Here is a 22,032-nt window from a genome sequence, read left to right on the forward strand (position 1 = left end):
TTCAGACCCCCTGTCCATCCCATGACCATAACTTTTTTATGATGGCTATATCTATGATAAGTCTCATCTGACTCCACCCACATGCCCAGACATATTTGATGGGCTGTCTATAAACCAATCACAGCATTCTAGGCCTACATCATCTAAAGTCGACTGCAATAGAGCCACACCCTCTTTTTTAACCAGCATGTCGGACTGTGAGGCAAGGAGGACTTAGGAAACACGGATCAGTCTATTAATCATATTGATGTTGTATTACTTACACTTGTCACAAAATCATATGAAAGATTTATGGCTTTAACTGTGTGTTTTTTGAAAAATATCCATGCGAAGGGTTCTGAGGGGCTTAAATTTGAAAAAGCAACTCTGGATCTGTTATAGACGGAATCACACTGTTGTTGGGACCTGACCTCGTAAGTCAGAGTGAGAGAGAGTGTGAGTGAGAGTGTGTGTGATAGTGTGTGTGAGTGGGTGGGTGGCTGACAACAGAAATCTACAAGATGGCTGAATCAAAGATGGCTTCAGCCCGGGGAGGTTTTGCCTGACCATATGGAACGTCAGGACAAGGGAAAAGAAGCAGGAAGTTTGTCTCCCCTCTGTCGGTGTAGCTATGGTCAAAGCCAATTTGAGTATCAGTAGTATGGGTATGCAATATGTGTTACAAAAGGGGCTGGGTTAGTACAGAGGATGTTTAGCTGCATGCAAGAAAGCATCAGCAAACAAAAATCACTTAGCTTTGGTGAAGCCAACTAACCAATGACCTAATTTCAACAAAGATCACAACAAATAACTCAATAAACAGCATTAAATCAAAATTAACAGAATCAAAGTCTTGCTTAACCTGTACAATTGTCATAATTCTATGCCCAGTTGTTACATTACCAATTCCTAAATGCATGGAAGAGTTGCTTTGTGGCGTGCTGCTTATGTTAGCCAACAGTTGGAGTGTGGAAAGAGCTGTGGTTCCAGGTACAGCCTTTGCTGTGTCTTTGCTCTAAATATAATAAGCTTTATTTGTATAGCACCTTTCCAAACAAAGTTACAAGGTGCTTTAATGAGGGTTTTTTGAGAAGTGGTTGTACTAATGCAGTCTTGAAGTGGTCGGGAACTATGCCTGATGAGAGGAAGGAGTTAATTATAGTTAAAACAAAAGGACAAACTAAATGCAGGACTTCTTTAAGGAAGCGGGTGGGGAGGATATCAAGAGGACAGGATGTGGGCTTCATGTTGGAGATGGTTTTACCAAGATGTTGTATTAAGACAGGGTGAAATAAATTTAAAGAACACGACAGATTAATGGGTGGATCGAGTGTTACAAGAGGCAGTGGGGTGATTTGATTTCTTATTGTACTGACTTAGAAAAGAAAGATAAAAACTCCTCACATGTCTCCGTATTAAAAAACACTCTGGTGTTATGCTGGTTTTTCTCATTAAAATTTTTATACTGTCAAAGTGGACAGTTAATCGTGTGGCCTTCCATTTCCATTCTGCTTGACGGCAGATTCTCAGATTCGCGAATTTTCTCATTTATCCAGGGTTGAGAGGTATTTTTAGGCTTTTCAGTTATAAAAGGTGCAACTCTGTCTAGAATGTGTGAGCAGGTGCTGTTAAAACCATTTAAAATATTGTTAGTGTTCATTAAAGAGCAAATCTGGAACTCAGAGGAAGCAAATTCTTGACAGAATATGGAGGCAGAGGTTGAATTAAAAATGCGGGAGCGTGTCTGACTTTCAGGTTGGTTTGAGATAATGGGCAAGGTGGTGTTAAATAAAATACAATTATGATCAGTGACCCTAATATCAATACAGAGCGTGTTACAGTAATTCCAGTATATAAAATGAGATCCAGTGTGTGGTCTTGGTGTGAGTAGGACCAGTAGGAGCGAGAGACAAACTAAAAGATTCCACCAGATTTAAAAACTCATTAGCTAAAAACTTCTTAGGGCAACAAATATGCACATTAAAATCACCTAAAATTAAAATATTATCGAATTTAGGGATAGCAATTGACAATAATTCTGAGAATTCTGTGATAAAACCAGTTGTAGATTTTGGTGGTCTATAAATAAGAATACAGAGGGTGCGTGCGCTACCCGAAACAGTGAAACAGAGGGATTCAAAGGTAGTGAAAGACCCAAAAGTGGTCAACATTTAACAACATTTAAAACAGTTTTTATAGAAAACAGCTAGACCACCCCCTTGGCCAATTAATCTGGGTTGGTACAGGTAAGAGTAGCCAGGGGGACTTGTTTCTATTAAAGGAGCTATGTCATCCTAGGTCAGCCATGATTCAGTGATTAGAAAAAAATCAAGATCATGGCTGACAATAAAATCGCTACATAAAAATGATTTATTAGAAAGGGATCTGACATTAAGAAGACCAAGTTTACTGTTAAAAGCAGTGGAATGTACGCTATCTGGAGTTGGTGTACACTTAACTGAAATGAGGTTACTATTGGTTACTAAAGGTGCAGGTCTGAGGAGACCAGTCGCTCCGTGTCTTTGCAGTTAGACGCTGGGGTGCTAACTCAACCTGGTTCTCCTTGTTGCTGGAAAGTTGGTTGCAAACCCTGTGTTTAGCACACTTACTTGCAAGATCATCAGGTTCTGTGTCCGCTTGAAGCAGGCCACATTGTGAGCAGCAGCTGCAGCTCCTGCTGTGAGCATGCAGAGGTGAGAAAACAGGGGAAAGGTGTAGCAGGCCCTCCTGTGTGATGCCCTACCTCTTCAGAGGTTTAGGAGCAAGAGCCAGTCAGCAGCTCGGGAGACAGAAGAGCGATGTTAAGACTTTGCTGTAAGTTGGCTTGGTGACATCACAGAGTCACATGTCTCTGTATGTTTTATCAAACATGATAACAAAGACAACAAAGTACATAAAATAAGCACAGCATAAATATCAGACATGTCGTGGTTAGCTATATATCTTTAAATGTTACAGTTGAAAATGACAACAGGAATCAACAAGTTTGCCAATTTTACACATCTCCACAATTGTAATCACTTGCCAGTTTTCTACAAGTGATGTCATGACAATTCGGTCTTTCAAATGACAATTTGTTGTTCAAGATATGTCATTGTCATATGTCAGTATTAATAGAATGAAATTGGAATATTTCTGTTTTCCAAATGTATCTATTTGGGGGGAAATTATGTTTATATACCAATTTCTAAGCAAGTATTTGGTGTGTTAAAATTAAATGATTTCACAGGTAGCTTCTCAGTTCCACAGACATTTCATTAAATTATCGCATTATTTTAAGTTTCAAAGCTCAATACTTTGATTAATACCCTTTAAAAACACATGCACAAAGCACAAACAAAAAGCATCTTGTGCCAATTCAAATTAGTGGTGTAGATTAGGGTAGAATGAGGTCCCATAGTCAATTGCGCACCTTAAATGTCCCCTACTAATATTTTAAACCACCTTTTCTTTCCATCATTATCTAGTGAGGTACTTGCCGAGTTGCCAGGTTGTTTTCTGCAAACGTGGGCTATCTTTACAAAGAGTGAATGAGTGAGATATGGGAAATACCTGACCCACTGATCTGGCAACCGTCAGGATGGCTACTACACATTTTCATTAGCTGAAGCTCTAATGTTACTGTTAGCTCATGTGAGATGGATGAATGAGATCAATTTAATGTTTAAGAAATTAAAATCCAGGTATTTTGCTTGTTTGTGTTGATTGCTTGAACATGGAATTTTAACATCCACCATCTTTACTTACTTGTAGACAGAGTTGCCAGTAAAAAAGAAAAAAATGAGACAAATTGTAACAAAATAACAATCTTCTGTTAGTAGGAACTATCAACACCAACACAGGCAAGTGGAGCTGTAGGCTCTCAGGTGAGCTAATGTGAAATGGCTGGCTGTAATTTGAAAAATAGTTTCTGAGATTGCCTAATGGCAGATTAATGTTGCAGAGCACTGCCATAGTTCTGTGTAGCCCAAACTAAATCAGATGACTGAAAAATGATGTCTTCAAAGTGCATGTTCTGTTTGACCAACAGTCCAAACGCAGTGATATTTACTTATCATAGAAAACAGTGATAAACAACAAGTACACATGATTTTTACTTAAATAATTTCCTTATCATCAAAATTAATTTACTAACTGCATTTAATAGCTACCTTATGACACTATAAGATTTTACGGAATGATGAGGCAGAGACTGATAGTTTGTATTTATCTTTAATGCATCAGTGAAAACAATTTTCATTCACACAACTTATCTTCAATCAGCAGTGATTTATCACCTACTTAAAACAACAAAAGAGTATCACAGATTATGATATAAATGTTAATGCATACAAGATTTTTTATTTGTCATGTTTGTTTTTTGATCATTAGAAAGGCAGTATTTCTTACAAAAACTGTACAAACATTAAGTTCTCTGAATACACATAGAAATAAAAATAAATAAATGTAGTGAGTGGCTCATTATACAATACACTGTTCTGACACTGCATTAATGATTACCACAACCTATAAAATAAATCTGACAGTTTGTGTTTGAACAAAGAACACACTATAGCGAGTTTTACTTCAGTAAAATTAAGATTTTTAAACCTTACTAACTGAACAGCTCTTAAAGACTTCAAGTCAAATTCCTCAATAATCTGAATATATATAGTGATGTTGGGGTTTTCACAGCCCCTTTAAAGGTGTTTGCAACAACCTCAGCCTGTGGGATTTGATCTGGTGATGCCATGTTGGTGAACTTGAGCCACACCTCTGAAAGTCATCTGCACCTTTATTACTTCTTTACTAATCACAGTGACATTCTTTGCTCCTGTAGAGTCTGTTTAGACATACCTCTAAGATAACAGAGGTGTCTGTTTTGTCCACTTTTAAAAAGAAGATCTTTGCAAATAAGAAGCCTTCTAAGAAGATTTATTGTAAACGTCATTCTCACTGTGGCAGTTTTAAGTCTTTTGTATCATGGCTGTATATCAAAATGCTTTTTGTGAGAGTCATTGCAAAAAATTAACTGATAGTGGTTGATGCTGGTTTTAATGCTGGTGGTTACTCTGTGTCTGAGGTGACCGAAAAACAATGTTTCTCTGTGTGGTGGTGTTTGAATAAATATGAATCTCATAGCCAAAGTAAAGAATGCACCACTCCCAGTTCTCTCTCTCTGGACAAACTTGATTTACTGACACAACAAAGGCTGAGAGCGCCTGTAAGGCGCTATTGTGACATTTAATTATGGGAAATCACACGGCAGGGTGTGACTATCTGTAAACATCACTACTGCTTTAATTAAAGCTGCTGACGTTAAACATGCTGTGATACATTTTCTATTTCTCCACTAAAATCGTTAAACATCTCGTGAGAGATGATTTAAATTCCTCAAAGATTCTGTTCTCTGATCATTGAAAGGTTTCTGACAGAAACTGTACAAACTACACAAAATCTCCCAGAATACAGCTATGCATGATTACATAGAAATACTTTGTATAAATAAGATAATAGACAGTTTTGATTTCATGTATACCATGATGATAAAACTTTACACATTAGTTCTGGGTTGGGATGTGAAGCCCACTATGACCTGCATGTGTTCCTTCATTTAATTCACCATTCAGAAATGGTGAGCGTGATTCACAGTTTACTTTCCAGTGTGGCTGGCTTTACTTGTTTTGGCAGACATGACTAAACAAGACAACATTTGTAACTATCAAGTTAAATATTGCAAAAGGACAGTGCTCTTTGAAACAAAATTCATTTGTGCATTAATAGTGCATTTATTTTCTGACATCTCGAGGCTTAAAGTTATATTGTTTGGCTAATTATTCTAATGATGATACGATGGACCACGTAGTTAAAGATGATTTGGACAGCAAGTTTATCAGCAGCTCTGTCTTGTGCTGCTGGTATGAAATACTACAATAGATACATGGTTGTACTGTTGGCAGCGTTCACGACATAGCAGCAGGAGTTGGCCTGGCATGATGTACCAGGACAGCTCATACCAGAACCTAAGTCTGTTTGGTCCCATGTGGTATGTGACTCTAATTTATTATCTGGAGGACAATAGGTCAGGGGAGGGGACTTACAAATCAACCTCAAAACACACCAGAAACCAGAAACCATGAGAGGTTGGGCTTAGGGTTGTCAACCCCAAACAGTAAAATCAAAATAAAACAAAAAAACATATCTGCCACAGAAACATTGATGGAAACCTTCGATGGCCTTGTGTTCCTTAAGGAATACAAGCTTACGCTTGCCCTGTTCATTCGAAGCTGTACACAATTCATGACAATCATGAATCATGGATTTTTACCATTGGCAGTCCTTTTTAGAAATAGTAAACGCAGTCATCATCAGATGGCAATGGTAAATGTAAAATCAGCACTGATGTTATTGCTGGTTTGACAGTAGCCATGACAACAGTACCAGGCAGGATGCGGTGACAAGACTGATCCCGTGGATTACTCCACCTGACACTGTAAATGACGACAAAAGGAAACAAAACATTAGTAAAACAAACACGTGTGCAACTTTGGAAATTTTTGTTCAACTAGCACTCATTATTGCTTACCTGTGCCATTCACAGTGATGGAGCTGCCTTCAATGTCAAAGCCGGTGACGATTGAAGATGCGTTGATCAAAACACTTCCAATCTGAGTGTTACTAGGAGCAGATGTGTTCACAAAGCTAACATCCATGATGGTGATGATTGATCCCTCACTGCAGAAAGGGAAAGAACAAAATTGTTTGAAATATCACATTTCTGCCACTAGTCTTTTGTTTTAAGACAACAAAAAATCTTGACAAATTACCTAAATGACACCACTTTCACAGATCTGAAGGAGGAAGGGAATGCCTCTTGAAAAACAGGATGAAGCTGCAGAAACAGAAAATAAGTTGTATTTGCAACTTTTTTTTTAAATGTCTATTATTCAGAATGTATAGTAAGTAATCAATTCTTTGAGTTGGTGATTGATCTATCTGAAAAAAAAAGTCAGTAGGTGTACTAGCATTTTTCTTACAAAGGTTGAGACTAACCTGTCTCTCTATCATTGAAGCTCTCCTTATATAAGCTGGAGATGATGGATTCAGCAAGTCAGTTGTAAATGTGTCTCGAACAGATCTGAAAGACACCCTTGATGTTATGAGATTTGTGGGTGCAGCAGTTGCAGGTGCGGCAGTTGTAGGTGCGGCAGTTGTCTGAGCAGCAGTGGTTGGTGCAGCAGTTGTTTGAGCAGCAGTTGTTGGTGCTGCCGTTGTTGGTGCAGACATTGTAGGTGCAGCAGTTGGTGCGGCAGTTGTAGCTGCAGCTGTTGCAGGTGCGGCAGTCATAGGTGCAGCTGTTGTAGGTGCTGCAGTCGTAGGTGCAGCAGTCGTTGGAGCGGCAGTTGTAGGTGCTGCAGTGGTAGGTGCGGCGGTTGTTGGTGCTGCAGTTGAAGGTGCAGCCGTTGTAGGTGCTGCAGTTGCAGTTGCAGCAGTTGCAGGTGCGGCAGTTGTAGCTGCTGCAGTTGTTTGGGCAGCAGTTGTAGGTGCAACAGTGGTTGGAGCAGCAGTTGTAGGTGCAGCAGTAGTTTGAGCAGCTGTTGTAGGTGCGGCAGTTGTCGGTGCTGCAGTTGTTGGAACAGCAGTTGTAGGTGCTGTAGTTGTAGGTGCAGCTGTTGTAGGTGCGGTAGTTGTAGGTGCAGCTGTTGTAGGTGCGGCAGTCGTAGGTGCATCAGTCGTTGGAGCAGCAGTTGTAGGTGCAGCTGTTGTAGGTGCTGCAGTGGTAGGTGCAGCAGTTGTAGGTGCGGCAGTTGTAGGTGCAGCAGTTGTTGGAGCGGCAGTTGTAGGTACTGCCGTCGTAGGTGCAGCCGTCGTAGGTGCAGCAGTCGTTGGAGCAGCAGTTGTAGGTGCGGCAGTTGTAGGTGCAGCAGTTGTAGGTACGGCAGTCATAGGTGCGGAAGTTGTAGGTGCAGCCGTCGTAGGTGCAACTGTCGTAGGTGCAGCAGTCGTTGGAGCAGCTGTCGTAGGTGCAGCTGTCGTAGGTGCAGCAGTCGTTGGAGCAGCAGTTGTAGGTGCGGCAGTTGTAGGTGCAGCCGTTGTTGGTGCAGCAGTTGTAGGTACGGCAGTCGTAGGTGCGGCAGTTGTAGGTGCAGCAGTTGTAGGTGCGGCAGTTGTAGGTGCAGCCGTTGTTGGTGCAGCAGTTGTAGGTGCGGCAGTTGTTGGTGCAGCTGTTGTAGGTGTGGCAGTTGTAGGTGCAGCGGTTGTAGGTGCAGCAGTGGTAGGTGCAGCAGTTGCAGGTGCGGCAGTTGTTGGTGCGGCAGTCGTGGGTGCAGCAGTTGTCAGTGCCACAGTTGTTGGAGCAGCAGTTGTAGGTGCAGCAGTTGTAGGTGCAACAGTTGTTGGTACGGCAGTTGTGGGTATAGCAGTCGTGGGTGCAGCAGTTGTTGGAGCAGCAGTTGTAGGTGCAGCTGTTGTAGGTGCTGCAGTGGTAGGTGCGGCAGTCGTGGGTGCAGCAGTCGTGGGTGCAGCAGTTGCTGGAGCAGCAGTTGTGGGTGCAGCTGTTGTAGGTGCAGCAGTTGTAGGTGCAGCAGTTGTAGGTGCGGCAGTTGTTGGTGCAGCTGTTGTAGGTGCTGCAGTTGTAGGTGCAGTGCTTGTTGGTGCTGCAGTTGTCGGTGCAGCAGTTGTAGGTGCGGCTGTTGTGGGTGCAGCAGTTGTAGGTGCAGCGGTTGTTGGTGCAGCAGTTGTAGGTGCGGCCGTCGTAGGTGCAGCAGTTGTTGGTGCAGCGGTTGTAGGTGCGGCAGTTGTAGGTGCGGTAGTGGTAGGTGCGGCAGTTGTAGGTGCAGCTGTTGTTGGTGCGGCATTTGTAGGTGCGGCAGTCGTAGGTGCGGCAGTTGTAGGTGCAGCTGTTGTTGGTGCAGCTGTTGTAGGTGCGGCTGTCGTAGGTGCAGCAGTTGTTGGAGCGACAGTTGTGGGTGCAGCTGTTGTAGGTGCAGCGGTTGTTGGAGCGGCAGTTGTAGGTGCGGCAGTTGTAGGTGCGGTAGTTGTGGGTGCAGCTGTTGTTGGTGCAGGTGTTGTAGGTGCTGCAGTTGTTGGTGCGGCAGTTGTAGGTGCGGCAGTCATAGGTGCGGTAGCTGTGGGTGCAGCTGTTGTTGGTGCAGCTGTCGTAGGTGCAGCAGTCATTGGAGCGGCAGTTGTGGGTGCAGCTGTTGTTGGTGCAGCTGTTGTAGGTGCAGCAGTCGTTGGAGCGGCAGTTGTGGGTGCAGCTGTTGTTGGTGCAGCTGTTGTAGGTGCGGCAGTCATAAGTGCGGCCGTCGTAGGTGCAGCAGTTGAGGGTGCAGCTGTCATTGGTGCGGCAGTTGTAGGTGCGGCAGTCGTAGGTGCGGCAGTTGTGGGTGCAGCTGTTGTTGGTGCAGCTGTTGTAGGTGCAGCAGTCGTTGGAGGGGCAGTTGTGGGTGCAGCTGTTGTTGGTGCAGCTGTTGTAGGTGCAGCAGTCGTTGGAGCGGCAGTTGTGGGTGCAGCTGTTGTCGGTGCGGCAGTGGAAGGTGCGGCCGTTGTAGGTGCAGCTGTTGTTGGTGCGGCAGTCGTGGGTGCAGCTGTTGTTTGTGCAGCTGTTGTAGGTGCGGCAGTTGTTGGTGCGGCAGTTGTAGGTGCGGCAGTCGTAGGTGCGGCAGTTGTGGGTGCAGCTGTTGTTGGTGCAGCTGTCGTAGGTGCAGCAGTCGTTGGAGCGGCAGTTGTGGGTGCAGCTGTTGTCGGTGCGGCAGTGGAAGGTGCGGCAGTTGTAGGTGCAGCCGTTGTTGGTGCGGCAGTCGTGGGTGCAGCAGTTGTAGGTGCAGCTGTTGTAAGTGCAGCAGTTGTGGGTGCAGCAGTTGTTGGTGCAGTAGTTGTAGGTGCGGCAGTCGTAGGTGCGGCAGTTGTGGGTGCAGCTGTTGTAGGTGCAGCAGTCGTTGGAGCGGCAGTTGTAGGTGCGGCAGTTGTGGGTGCAGCTGTTGTTTGTGCAGCTGTTGTAGGTGCAGCAGTCGTTGGAGCGGCAGTTGTGGGTGCAGCTGTTGTCGGTGCGGCAGTGGAAGGTGCGGCCGTTGTAGGTGCAGCTGTTGTTGGTGCGGCAGTCGTGGGTGCAGCTGTTGTTTGTGCAGCTGTTGTAGGTGCTGCAGTTGTTGGTGCGGCAGTTGTAGGTGCGGCAGTCGTAGGTGCGGCAGTTGTGGGTGCAGCTGTTGTTGGTGCAGCTGTTGTTGGAGCGGCAGTTGTGGGTGCGGCTGTTGTTTGTGCAGCTGTTGTTGGTGCAGCTGTCGTAGGTGCAGCAGTCGTTGGAGCGGCAGTTGTGGGTGCAGCTGTTGTCGGTGCGGCAGTGGAAGGTGCGGCAGTTGTAGGTGCAGCCGTTGTTGGTGCGGCAGTTGTGGGTGCAGCTGTTGTGGGTGCAGCTGTTGTTGGTGCAGCTGTTGTGGGTGCAGCTGTTGTTGGTGCAGCTGTTGTTGGTGCGGCCGTTGTAGGTGCAGCTGTTGTTGGTGCGGCAGTCGTGGGTGCAGCTGTTGTTTGTGCAGCTGTTGTTGGTGCAGCTGTCGTAGGTGCAGCAGTCGTTGGAGCGGCAGTTGTGGGTGCAGCTGTTGTCGGTGTGGCAGTGGAAGGTGCGGCAGTTGTAGGTGCAGCCGTTGTTGGTGCGGCAGTCGTGGGTGCAGCAGTTGTAGGTGCAGCTGTTGTAGGTGCAGCAGTTGTGGGTGCAGCAGTTGTTGGTGCGGCAGTTGTAGGTGCGGCAGTCGTAGGTGCGGCAGTTGTGGGTGCAGCTGTTGTTGGTGCAGCTGTTGTAGGTGCAGCAGTCGTTGGAGCGGCAGTTGTGGGTGCAGCTGTTGTAGGTGCGGCAGTTGTAGGTGCAGCCGTTGAAGGTGCAGCAGTTGTAGGTGCTGCAGTGGTAGGTCCCGCAGTCGTAGGTGCAGCCGTTGTTGGTGCGGCAGTTGTGGGTGCAGCTGTTGTTGGTGCAGCTGTTGTAGGTGCGGCAGTTGTAGGTGCAGCGGTTGTAGGTGCGGCAGTTGTAGGTGCAGCCGTTGTTGCTGCAGCAGTTGTAGGTGCAGCAGTCGTTGGAGCGGCAGTTGTGGGTGCAGCTGTTGTTGGTGCGGCAGTCGTGGGTGCAGCTGTTGTTTGTGCAGCTGTTGTAGGTGCTGCAGTTGTTGGTGCGGCAGTTGTAGGTGCGGCAGTCGTAGGTGCGGCAGTTGTGGGTGCAGCTGTTGTTGGTGCAGCTGTTGTTGGAGCGGCAGTTGTGGGTGCGGCAGTTGTAGGTGCAGCCGTTGAAGGTGCAGCAGTTGTAGGTGCTGCAGTGGTAGGTCCCGCAGTTGTAGGTGCAGCAGTTGTTGGTGCGGCAGTTGTGGGTGCAGCTGTTGTGGGTGCAGCTGTTGTTGGTGCAGCTGTTGTGGGTGCAGCTGTTGTTGGTGCAGCTGTTGTTGGTGCGGCCGTTGTAGGTGCAGCTGTTGTTGGTGCGGCAGTCGTGGGTGCAGCTGTTGTTTGTGCAGCTGTTGTAGGTGCTGCAGTTGTAGGTGCAGCAGTTGTTGGAGCGGCAGTTGTGGGTGCAGCTGTTGTTGGTGCGGCAGTGGAAGGTGCGGCCGTTGTAGGTGCAGCTGTTGTTGGTGCGGCAGTTGTGGGTGCAGCTGTTGTTTGTGCAGCTGTTGTAGGTGCTGCAGTTGTTGGTGCGGCAGTTGTAGGTGCGGCAGTCGTAGGTGCGGCAGTTGTGGGTGCAGCTGTTGTTGGTGCAGCTGTCGTAGGTGCAGCAGTCGTTGGAGCGGCAGTTGTGGGTGCAGCTGTTGTCGGTGCGGCAGTGGAAGGTGCGGCAGTTGTAGGTGCAGCCGTTGTTGGTGCGGCAGTCGTGGGTGCAGCAGTTGTAGGTGCAGCTGTTGTAGGTGCAGCAGTTGTGGGTGCAGCAGTTGTTGGTGCGGCAGTCGTTGGAGCGGCAGTTGTGGGTGCAGCTGTTGTCGGTGCGGCAGTGGAAGGTGCGGCCGTTGTAGGTGCAGCTGTTGTTGGTGCGGCAGTCGTGGGTGCAGCTGTTGTTTGTGCAGCTGTTGTAGGTGCTGCAGTTGTTGGTGCGGCAGTTGTAGGTGCGGCAGTCGTAGGTGCGGCAGTTGTGGGTGCAGTTGTTGTTGGTGCAGCTGTTGTTGGAGCGGCAGTTGTGGGTGCGGCAGTTGTAGGTGCAGCCGTTGAAGGTGCAGCAGTTGTAGGTGCTGCAGTGGTAGGTCCCGCAGTTGTAGGTGCAGCAGTTGTTGGTGCGGCAGTTGTGGGTGCAGCTGTTGTGGGTGCAGCTGTTGTTGGTGCAGCTGTTGTGGGTGCAGCTGTTGTTGGTGCAGCTGTTGTTGGTGCAGCTGTTGTTGGTGCGGCCGTTGTAGGTGCAGCTGTTGTTGGTGCGGCAGTCGTGGGTGCAGCTGTTGTTTGTGCAGCTGTTGTAGGTGCTGCAGTTGTAGGTGCAGCAGTTGTTGGAGCGGCAGTTGTGGGTGCAGCTGTTGTCGGTGCGGCAGTGGAAGGTGCGGCCGTTGTAGGTGCAGCTGTTGTTGGTGCGGCAGTTGTGGGTGCAGCTGTTGTTTGTGCAGCTGTTGTAGGTGCTGCAGTTGTTGGTGCGGCAGTTGTAGGTGCGGCAGTCGTAGGTGCGGCAGTTGTGGGTGCAGCTGTTGTTGGTGCAGCTGTCGTAGGTGCAGCAGTCGTTGGAGCGGCAGTTGTGGGTGCAGCTGTTGTCGGTGCGGCAGTGGAAGGTGCGGCAGTTGTAGGTGCAGCCGTTGTTGGTGCGGCAGTCGTGGGTGCAGCAGTTGTAGGTGCAGCTGTTGTAGGTGCAGCAGTTGTGGGTGCAGCAGTTGTTGGTGCGGCAGTTGTAGGTGCGGCAGTCGTAGGTGCGGCAGTTGTGGGTGCAGCTGTTGTTGGTGCAGCTGTTGTAGGTGCAGCAGTCGTTGGAGCGGTAGTTGTGGGTGCAGCTGTTGTCGGTGCGGCAGTGGAAGGTGCGGCCGTTGTAGGTGCAGCTGTTGTTGGTGCGGCAGTCGTGGGTGCAGCTGTTGTTTGTGCAGCTGTTGTAGGTGCTGCAGTTGTTGGTGCGGCAGTTGTAGGTGCGGCAGTCGTAGGTGCGGCAGTTGTGGGTGCAGCTGTTGTTGGTGCAGCTGTCGTAGGTGCAGCAGTCGTTGGAGCGGCAGTTGTGGGTGCAGCTGTTGTCGGTGCGGCAGTGGAAGGTGCGGCAGTTGTAGGTGCAGCCGTTGTTGGTGCGGCAGTCGTGGGTGCAGCAGTTGTAGGTGCAGCTGTTGTAGGTGCAGCAGTTGTGGGTGCAGCAGTTGTTGGTGCGGCAGTTGTAGGTGCGGCAGTCGTAGGTGCGGCAGTTGTGGGTGCAGCTGTTGTTGGTGCAGCTGTTGTAGGTGCAGCAGTCGTTGGAGCGGCAGTTGTGGGTGCAGCTGTTGTAGGTGCGGCAGTTGTAGGTGCAGCCGTTGAAGGTGCAGCAGTTGTAGGTGCTGCAGTGGTAGGTCCCGCAGTTGTAGGTGCAGCCGTTGTTGGTGCGGCAGTTGTGGGTGCAGCTGTTGTGGGTGCAGCTGTTGTTGGTGCAGCTGTTGTAGGTGCGGCAGTTGTAGGTGCAGCCGTTGTTGCTGCAGCTGTTGTAGGTGCAGCAGTTGTAATTGTTTGTGTTGCAGCTGGTGTCATTGTAGCTATAAAGCACCAAAGAATTCAACAGATTTAGTAAAACACAATTTATCTTGCTCTTATATTAAGTAATTACAGTCTAAAGGTGATTCTACACTCTGATGTTTATTTATCTAAGAAATATTTGATATTGTGTCGGGAAGAACTCAACCGTAACTTGATGTTGTGTTGGTGTTGATCTTACGCCTTTTCACCTTTTCACATTTTCTATTACCATTTCAAAGCAACTGGTTCAACATGACTCAGCTCACCTGTTAGAATCAGCAACACTGATACAATGTGTGTGACACCCATCATGGTTTTCTTTTTGTCTATAAAATCAAACAGAACAGAGATTTAGTGACTTTTACGTATTACACAGTGTTAAACCTGCAAATGAAAGTTTTCATAATAGCAGTGATTTTAGTCTTTTTAACTCAAGTTACACAAAATATTCAAAGGGAAAGGTTTAATGCAAAAAATAACTATAATGCAGTATCTGTCCATAAAATAATCTGTATCCTGATCCATGACTTTAATCTTTGAAGCAACTGTAATAAAATGCTTGGTCTTGGTCTTGTCTCTGTCAGGATTCTGTATTTTTATTTTGTGACCAGTCAAGAACACAACCACAGGGATATTACTAAATGACCTGTGTGAAAACAGAGTGAAGTGAAGTTGATTTCTTATTTGTCTGCTCATAGAGAACAAAGAAAAAATCACTGCCATTAAATTCATCTCCATAATGCCTTTAATTATTCAATAAAAACATTTCTCATGTTTTACTAACACATACAGACAATATGGCAATAACAGAGGTGAATGAAGAGGAATCTTCTTTTGTCTTTGTAGGTGTTTTTATGAGAATGTGGATCTTTGAGATCAATTTTGGGAGTGCCTATGGTTTGTATGTCACACAGTTTCTACCATGCAGTGTGGGACTCACACTGGTCTTGGTTTTGGTCTAAACTTGGTCTCAACCTCTAAGTCTTGGTTTTGTCTGAGTCTCCATACACTCTGGTCTTGGTCATGACTTGATCTCAGTTTAGGTGGTCTGGACTACAGTACTAGTTGTCGTACACTGTACATTTTCATTCATGGCTTTCTGACAAAATCCATAAACTGTTGACAAGTGAGAGAAAGGTTAGAAATGCCGAATAAATGGAGATGAAAAACAAAATTAAATAGCACCTATATTTGGGGGAAACTAAAAAAACAAACAGACTAGAATATCAGCTAAAGAGAAAGCTACAACTGGATTTTACAACATTTTATAATAACTTAACGAGGCAGTCACTTATTGTCACTTTAAATCTGTGATAATGACAATTAAATTATAATGAACGAGAATACATGAGCATTTCCTAAAGGTAAGACAGAGACTGTTGATAAAATACATTCGTACATAAATAAGTAAACACACAAACATTAAACAGACACATGCATACACACACTCTCTCTTCTATACACACAGTGTATAAACGTACAAAGGTCTACATATATATAATGAAAAATGCACTTACCCAAGTGTAAAGATATGAGATGAAAGTATAAATCCCCCCCTTCTATCTGCTTTCAAAGTTAAACACTATTCCAGTGTCTTAATTCAGTCCTGTTCACGTCTGTGATGTTCCAAACCGTTCACCTTAAGTGACAGTCCACATCTATTATGGCCTTTATATTGGAACAGAATACAAAGCTAATGACGTGGCTCACAGGTGATGCATTCATCAGAAATGTTTTGATGCCACAGTGATGAACAAATCAAATCATCGGATTCAGACTGTCAGCTGTCAAGTTGTCAGTCTCTTGGCTCAGTAACATGGCATACTCCCTTCTTTCATCCTGTGAAACAAGTTGCTGGTACATTCCACCTACGTGAATGTAAGGAAGTTTCACCAGTGTGACTGTAAGTTAGCACAGACAAAAGAAAAGGCTTGGTAATGGAGTGGGAAGAAATACAAGAAACAAAAAGAACTGCATATTCAAACATATTCAGTGAATAACAGTTAGGTAGAAAATAATTATGTGTATATGGACACATCAAAAAAAAATGTAGTTCTCATTTTTCCTTCCTTATTATCTTTTGAGAAAGTGTCAGTTCATGATATTGATATGTTTCAGTATGAATTCACTTCATTTAATAAATAGTGAATATCAACCTGTTTTTTTCTTCCAACCTCAGAGTCAACCAAAAACAGATTAAAAAAAAACATAAAATAACAGTTGCAGCATATTGCTGTAATAAAGACAAGTAAACTGCAGCTGCTTACACAGGGTTTCTGAAGCATTCACTGTGTTAAATGTAAGACTTTTTAAGACATTTTCAATACCACACACATACTTACATGTACTTTAATGCCCGTTTATGATCATACTGGCCAAAGTCCTAAAGTATGATGGAAATCCAGTGGGGAAGATACAACCTAGAAATATTAAATGTTATATCTTTATCAGTACTTTCCAGCAGTATACTGCCATTCAGAAGTTTGGAATCGCCTTCCACAAAAGCTTGATTCAGTACAGTTTAGTTGTTGCTGCTTTTAGGTTGAAGGAAGTCCTCATTACACATGGATGTTGTTTGTTTGAAAAGAAAAAGCAATGTTTTGTACAAAGAGAATAAAACGCTGTACAATTGGTCCAACCAGCCTGAGAACTAAAAATACAGACAGACAAAAAAGATTCCTCTGAGCAACAGTTCAATAAAAACAGAAAAAGCTTTGCATTAAAATGTGGGCAGATTCAAACAGGAACAGGTTTCTGTTCTAGTGTCAGGTGCATAATGTCTACAACAAGCTTAAATTAACAGGCAACGTGTTGCCTTAGTAAAGCTATTATTAAAACATCACAATAGAAACATAAGGTTAGTCTAGGGTAAGCACTATTACAGTTGGATCAGGGAATGTCAGCTGAACAAACTACGGATTGACAAATCACAGTTTAAACCTATTCAGTCCTACCGTTGAGTAGACTACAGAGGGCCTGAAGAAAATTGCACCATTTTTGTTCAGTGATGATCTAGAGTTACTTCTGCTTTTCTAGAAAGGAAAACAAAATCAAAATGCAAGGGTATTTTAGGGCAAAATTAGTCACGACAGTATTCTCTCTGGTCATGCAACATACACATGTACATAATGCATTTGGTGTCTGATGTTTACCCTTTTTTCTCTGTTAAAAGAGGCATTATTTAACCAGCAGTGTTACATGTAAGAATGGCAGTTTAATTAATCTAATGAGACCTGGACCTGGATAAGAGACATAAAATGTAACATGATGGATGTCTTCAAGTTTATTGGAGCTCTTGCTTAAACTGACATTTTCCCATTATGAGTGAATAGGCACAGCCAGCAGAAGAAGAAGAAACAGCGTTTGCTTCAGGTCGGGTGGTGCTGACTGAAACTCCTCAAGTAGTATTGAACTGACAATCTACTGTGGCAACAATCACTCTTTCAGTTTAAAAGTGTTGGACAGCTCCTGACAGCTTACAGTTAGATACAAAAACATTTTGTGACTAATATTTCTGCCTTTGATGGGCAAGAGGAAGTTTTGTAAATTAACTGTGAAAATGATTTTTGAGAGAAAAATGAATCCAGTGCCTTTTAAGACTTGCCAAGACCAACAGATAACCCGTTACTGCTGTTTCTTGAACATAATTGTAAGAAGGTTGAGTGATGTATTTTCCACCTCACAGCTTTTATTCAAAGCTAAGTATTTCCTTTTCATGTAAATTAATTTCTACACACTGACAGTGGAGCAGGTTAAAGCTTAATATTAATGTTAGATTAAATTTTAAGACCAGGTTTGTCAGGTTTAAGAGTAATTTAAACCACTATTATGTCAGTTTAACTTATGCGTAATGGTTATCCAGTTGCTATCTATTGAGCTGTTCTATTTAAAACTTTATTGTCAGGATGCATACTTTTAGTTTTAGTGACGTCTTCTTCTGACGTCGGCTACGTAGTCTGTTGTTTTTGCACTGCACCTCCCACAGATCACCTGTCAAGTAAACAGTGCTGATAGTCACAGGAGCACATTACTTCATGCCAAATTAGTTTTGCATCATACTTTAAAACCTGTATGATAAAAACTCTGCTTATCAGAAAAACAAAACAAACAAACAAAAACAAATTCAGACAGTGATGCAACTCATTATTTTTTGCATATATTGTACTCCTAAGAAGATATACCTAATGCAGGTACTTTGTAGTAATTGTAGCTATACTGTGTATAGCTTTTCATTTCTGGCCCACCAGCTGCAGACTTACTGATAATGTTCATGTATCATTACTAGTGAAGTTAATTTTTTCTAAAAAGCCCTTATATTAAGCACTGATATTTTCATGAATATACAAGTAGATGTAACAGGTGTTCTGTCTTTTTTTGTCTTTAGTTGGAAACTTTAGTGAATACAAAAATGATAGAAAAATATGAAAACACTAGAAGAACAGAATCAAATAGTCTATTGCAGTTATTATATCATAAATAAATATATATATGTAGCAAATAAAAATGACTATAGGGCGTGTTGTTTTTTTATTGGCCATTCAGACAAAAAAGTGCTCATAAGGGAACTTTTTAATCATTATTATTATTTTTTTGAATAGGAGATAGGATTCAACAGTTGTGATGTATTGTATTTATTTGTGAAAACGGAGAACAGAGGTTTCAGATCAATGAAAAATCTGCATCTGTGTACAGTCATCACGATTGTTAAAAGGGTGTGGAAACTTTTCACACAGCACACCAGAATACGTTTTTCCTCCATGTTAAAAGAGCTGCTGTTTTTAGTGTTTTACCTGCGTTACCACTGTGGGGAAACATCGGCATGTTGAGTTAAAGACATTTACATAAACATCCTAAGTTATAGTTAGGATTTAAGATTATTATTATGGACTTATTTGAAAAGGTCAACATGGCCTGTGACAATGAATGATCCATTTCACATTCCATCACAAGCCACACCAACTCTGACTCTGGAGCAGGTAGTTTACTATATGTCATGACTCACATTTGGTGTAATGACTCCCCCTGTTGATGAATATGGGTACATTTTGGTAAACATTTTTTTTCCATCTTTATCAACACAACAATATGTACACCAGGAATATAGGCAGAGGGTATGGAAAAAATAGGCTACAATTAAATAATTAAAAAAAAGTAAATTAACACAATACACTCTGCATAGACTGTCTAACAAAAATATTTAGTTTTCCCAGTTTTAACATGTGTAAATTGTGGTGCTGTTATGCAAAAGTATGAGTAAAAGATGTTTGGTGTCAGTCCATTTATTTTATTGTGGAATTTCTCTACTAATATAACCAGCCATCCAAAGACCATAAGATCTTTGTCCATTCTGTTAATTTCAAAACTAAGTAACATGTCCTTCACACGTAGTTTATTTTCTCCTTATAAAATGTACATTATCCATCCAGAATATTTTGTGTGTGAAAATAATATAAAAGAGCAGATGACAAATATCATTTTCTAATCTAAAGAAGTCACAACAGTTGCAAGATTATTCAATATCCAGTCTCCACCTCTCCAACATGTGTTTTACTGGATATATCGCTTGCAAAATTCATAGTTTCTTATTATCACAATGTGTATTAACAGTTAAACATGTTTTATGCCACTTCAATTCTTTATTAAGAGATGCCCCCAAAACATCTCTCCATGTTGCTGATATTTAATTGTGATTTTTTTCTCTATCATTTATTTATTAATCATTATTCTATTCTCAAATGTATCGCTGAGCCATCATTGTAATAAGCAATAGATAATCATCTAGGTGTAACAATTACATTTAAAAAGCAACTCAAGATGTTGTTCAAAATATAATATTAATGATCCATTATTTGCCTCAGAATAAAATATTGAATATTCTTGTATTCCAAATGTATTTATTTACGGAAAACTGTGTTTTGACACCAGAGTAGTTTATTGGTGAAAATGTGATGATTTCTTAGTTACATAGATATTTCATTAAATTGAATAAATGCTTTGGGACCGCATTGTAAATGTCCATCCTAAATGATTTTGCAATACCATTTCACTTAAAAAACACAATTTTAAGTCTCAAAACTCAATACTTTGATCAATACTCTTTAAAGACCAAAACAAAACATCCTAAGTTATAGTTGGATTTAGAATTAGCCTACAGTTACGTACGTATTTGAAAAGTCACCGTGGCCTATGACAATGAATTATCCATTTCACATTCCATCACAAGCCGCACCAACTCTGACTCCGGAGCAGAGTTACAGTAGCCTATATGTCAGGTCACATTTGGTGTAATGATACCCCCTATTGATGGATATGGGTAAACTTTGGTACACATTTTTTTCCCCCCATCTTTATCAACATAACAATAATATGTACACCAGGGGCCTGTTGTTCGAAAGTAGAATTAACCAATCCAGGATAAGTGGAAAAGCGAGGCTGGACAAATTCCCCTAAGTCCATCCTGGCTTAATTGGTTGTTCGAACGCCAAGCCAGGCTGAGGAGGCGCGGCTTTGTCAAGCCAAGTGTAACTCATTCGGATAAGTGCGCGTCCTTGGCTTTCTTAAATAGACCCCGAGATCGATCACGGATTCACCGATGCAGCAATGGAGAGGACGCGTGCCGCATACTTCTCACTCAGTGAGCAGCGTCTCATCATGGACACTTATGAAGAGGTAAAACATATAATCACTAAGAAAGGAAACCCCGCAGGGATAATAAAGCAGAGAGAGAGTGCGTGGCAAACAATTGCGGACCGACAGAATGCGTAAGTAATCTAAAAATATACACTTGCTGCGCAAATGAATCTCATAATTACAATTAAAGTTCATTCCACAAATTAACAGTTGTACACTTCACCTTAAAGGTGAGCAGTGGATATAATATTACTCGAGAACCAACTGCTGATTTCACACCAGCGGAAGAGCTCGCCCTGGATCAGAACCGAGCAGGCCGATGACGGAGGGGATACGGGGGTGACAGCTACAGACTCTGTCCCACCCACAGAAACCGCCCTCTTCATACAAGGTACATTATTCCAGTATACTGTACATGGAATCAATCATTTTATTCATTCATTAATCAACCATTGGTGTTATGTGGACTGTCTGACTTTGGATTGTCTTGCAGTGTCAGGTGACACACTGACCCTTCTGGAGCCACCAGAAGATGATCCGGTGAGTGTTATTCATTAGAGGCATTTGCTTGACATGTCTTGCAAGTTTACATTAGGTCAATACAAATTCTATTTAATGTGGCAGGGTGAAGGCACATCTGCAGCAGGGGATGCAGCAGATGAGGAAGAGACACTTTCTCTGGACTCCAGAAGGTTTGAGGTAACCTGCCAGTCTTGTGTAGATAATTTAATCCTTAATGTATAAGAAGTCAGTGATGTGGTGCTCATAGAAAATATATTTGTAACAGGACACAGATGAACAGCCTGACAGCCTGCCTGGAAATGTAGTGAGTATTGCCTGAAGGACAAGCTGAAACGGTAATGGGGGCAAATGCGTCCCATATAAAAGTGCTTTTTTTCGCCACTGACCGGTTCAGATCGCCAGTGCTATCTCTGTAAATAGCATACTAACTTAGCCTTTCCCTTACCTCTGGGCTGTGTGATGTCATGAGCTTTGCTCCACTGTGTCTGTAGCTCTCTCTACTCGTGGGACAGCCGTTTTCTTGAGGAAGAGGTGTTTCGGGATTGGATGTCTTCTCTTCTTCGGCTGGCAGTAGTCATCTTGGGAGAAGTGAGCACTGCAGACCCGATGGTCTGCAAGGCGCAGTGTTTGGAGAGGAGTGTTAGCATCCATTTGTAGCACAACTAGCTACAACTTGAGCATCTCGCCGTCCGACAAAGGCAGCCTTTGAAAGCTGTAACTTACGGGGTGTTGCGCGACATCCTGTTTTTGAGTTCGGGAAAAAGGCCCGTTTATTTGAGCACTCCAAAAACTCCGGTAACACTCCAGGGGGTAGCACGTAAAAGACTCAGTCCTCTGACTCTTCTAGCTTGACACACACTTCACACACACATACTCATTTACAATACCGAGTGCCGAGCGGGGACAACTTCCGCCTTTCTGCTCCAACACTGACTGACAGCTGACTCCACTCATTCACACTCACCACTGCCCCAGGGCCGCTACAATATGCTATTTACAGAGATAGCACTGGCGATCTGAACCGGTCAGTGGCAAAAAAAAGCACTTTTATACGGGACGCATTTGCCCCCATTACCGTTTTAGCTCGTTTCGCGGCTCAATACTGAACCAATTTTAGAATGAGTGGTACCCATGAATCATACGCACACATACACATGGGGAAATAGAGCCCAGGTTGAAAAATACCGAAGTTGTCCTTTAACTGTGAATATAATTTGGCAAGGTCATACAGTTATGAAACCTAATAACCACTACAGTAATTGTGTTAATGCCAAATACACCTACTTGTATGTT

At 43.5% G+C, this 22,032-nt stretch overlaps 1 protein-coding gene and 1 long non-coding RNA gene across 2 annotated transcripts; one reads left to right on the forward strand and one right to left on the reverse strand.

Annotated features, from left to right (window-relative positions):
- Positions 1-7,553: 7,553 nt before the first annotated feature.
- Positions 7,554-20,237, reverse strand: LOC117246294 (uncharacterized). The gene is made up of 4 exons (XM_078164116.1): positions 20,178-20,237; positions 15,105-15,169; positions 13,854-13,913; positions 7,554-13,607 (listed from the first exon to the last, which is right to left on the reverse strand). Exons 1-4 carry the CDS (start codon positions 20,235-20,237, stop codon positions 7,688-7,690), a joined length of 6,105 nt encoding a protein of 2,034 aa, XP_078020242.1. The 3' UTR covers positions 7,554-7,687.
- A 265-nt stretch (positions 20,238-20,502) lies between these two features.
- LOC144459611 (uncharacterized) lies at positions 20,503-21,073 on the forward strand. The gene is made up of 3 exons (XR_013488455.1): positions 20,503-20,757; positions 20,842-20,916; positions 21,005-21,073. It is a non-coding gene; the product is annotated as an uncharacterized LOC144459611 (long non-coding RNA).
- Positions 21,074-22,032: the final 959 nt, after the last annotated feature.

The sequence above is a fragment of the Epinephelus lanceolatus genome, chromosome 22 (assembly GCF_041903045.1).
Source record: "Epinephelus lanceolatus isolate andai-2023 chromosome 22, ASM4190304v1, whole genome shotgun sequence".
Lineage (NCBI taxonomy): Eukaryota > Metazoa > Chordata > Actinopteri > Perciformes > Serranidae > Epinephelus > Epinephelus lanceolatus.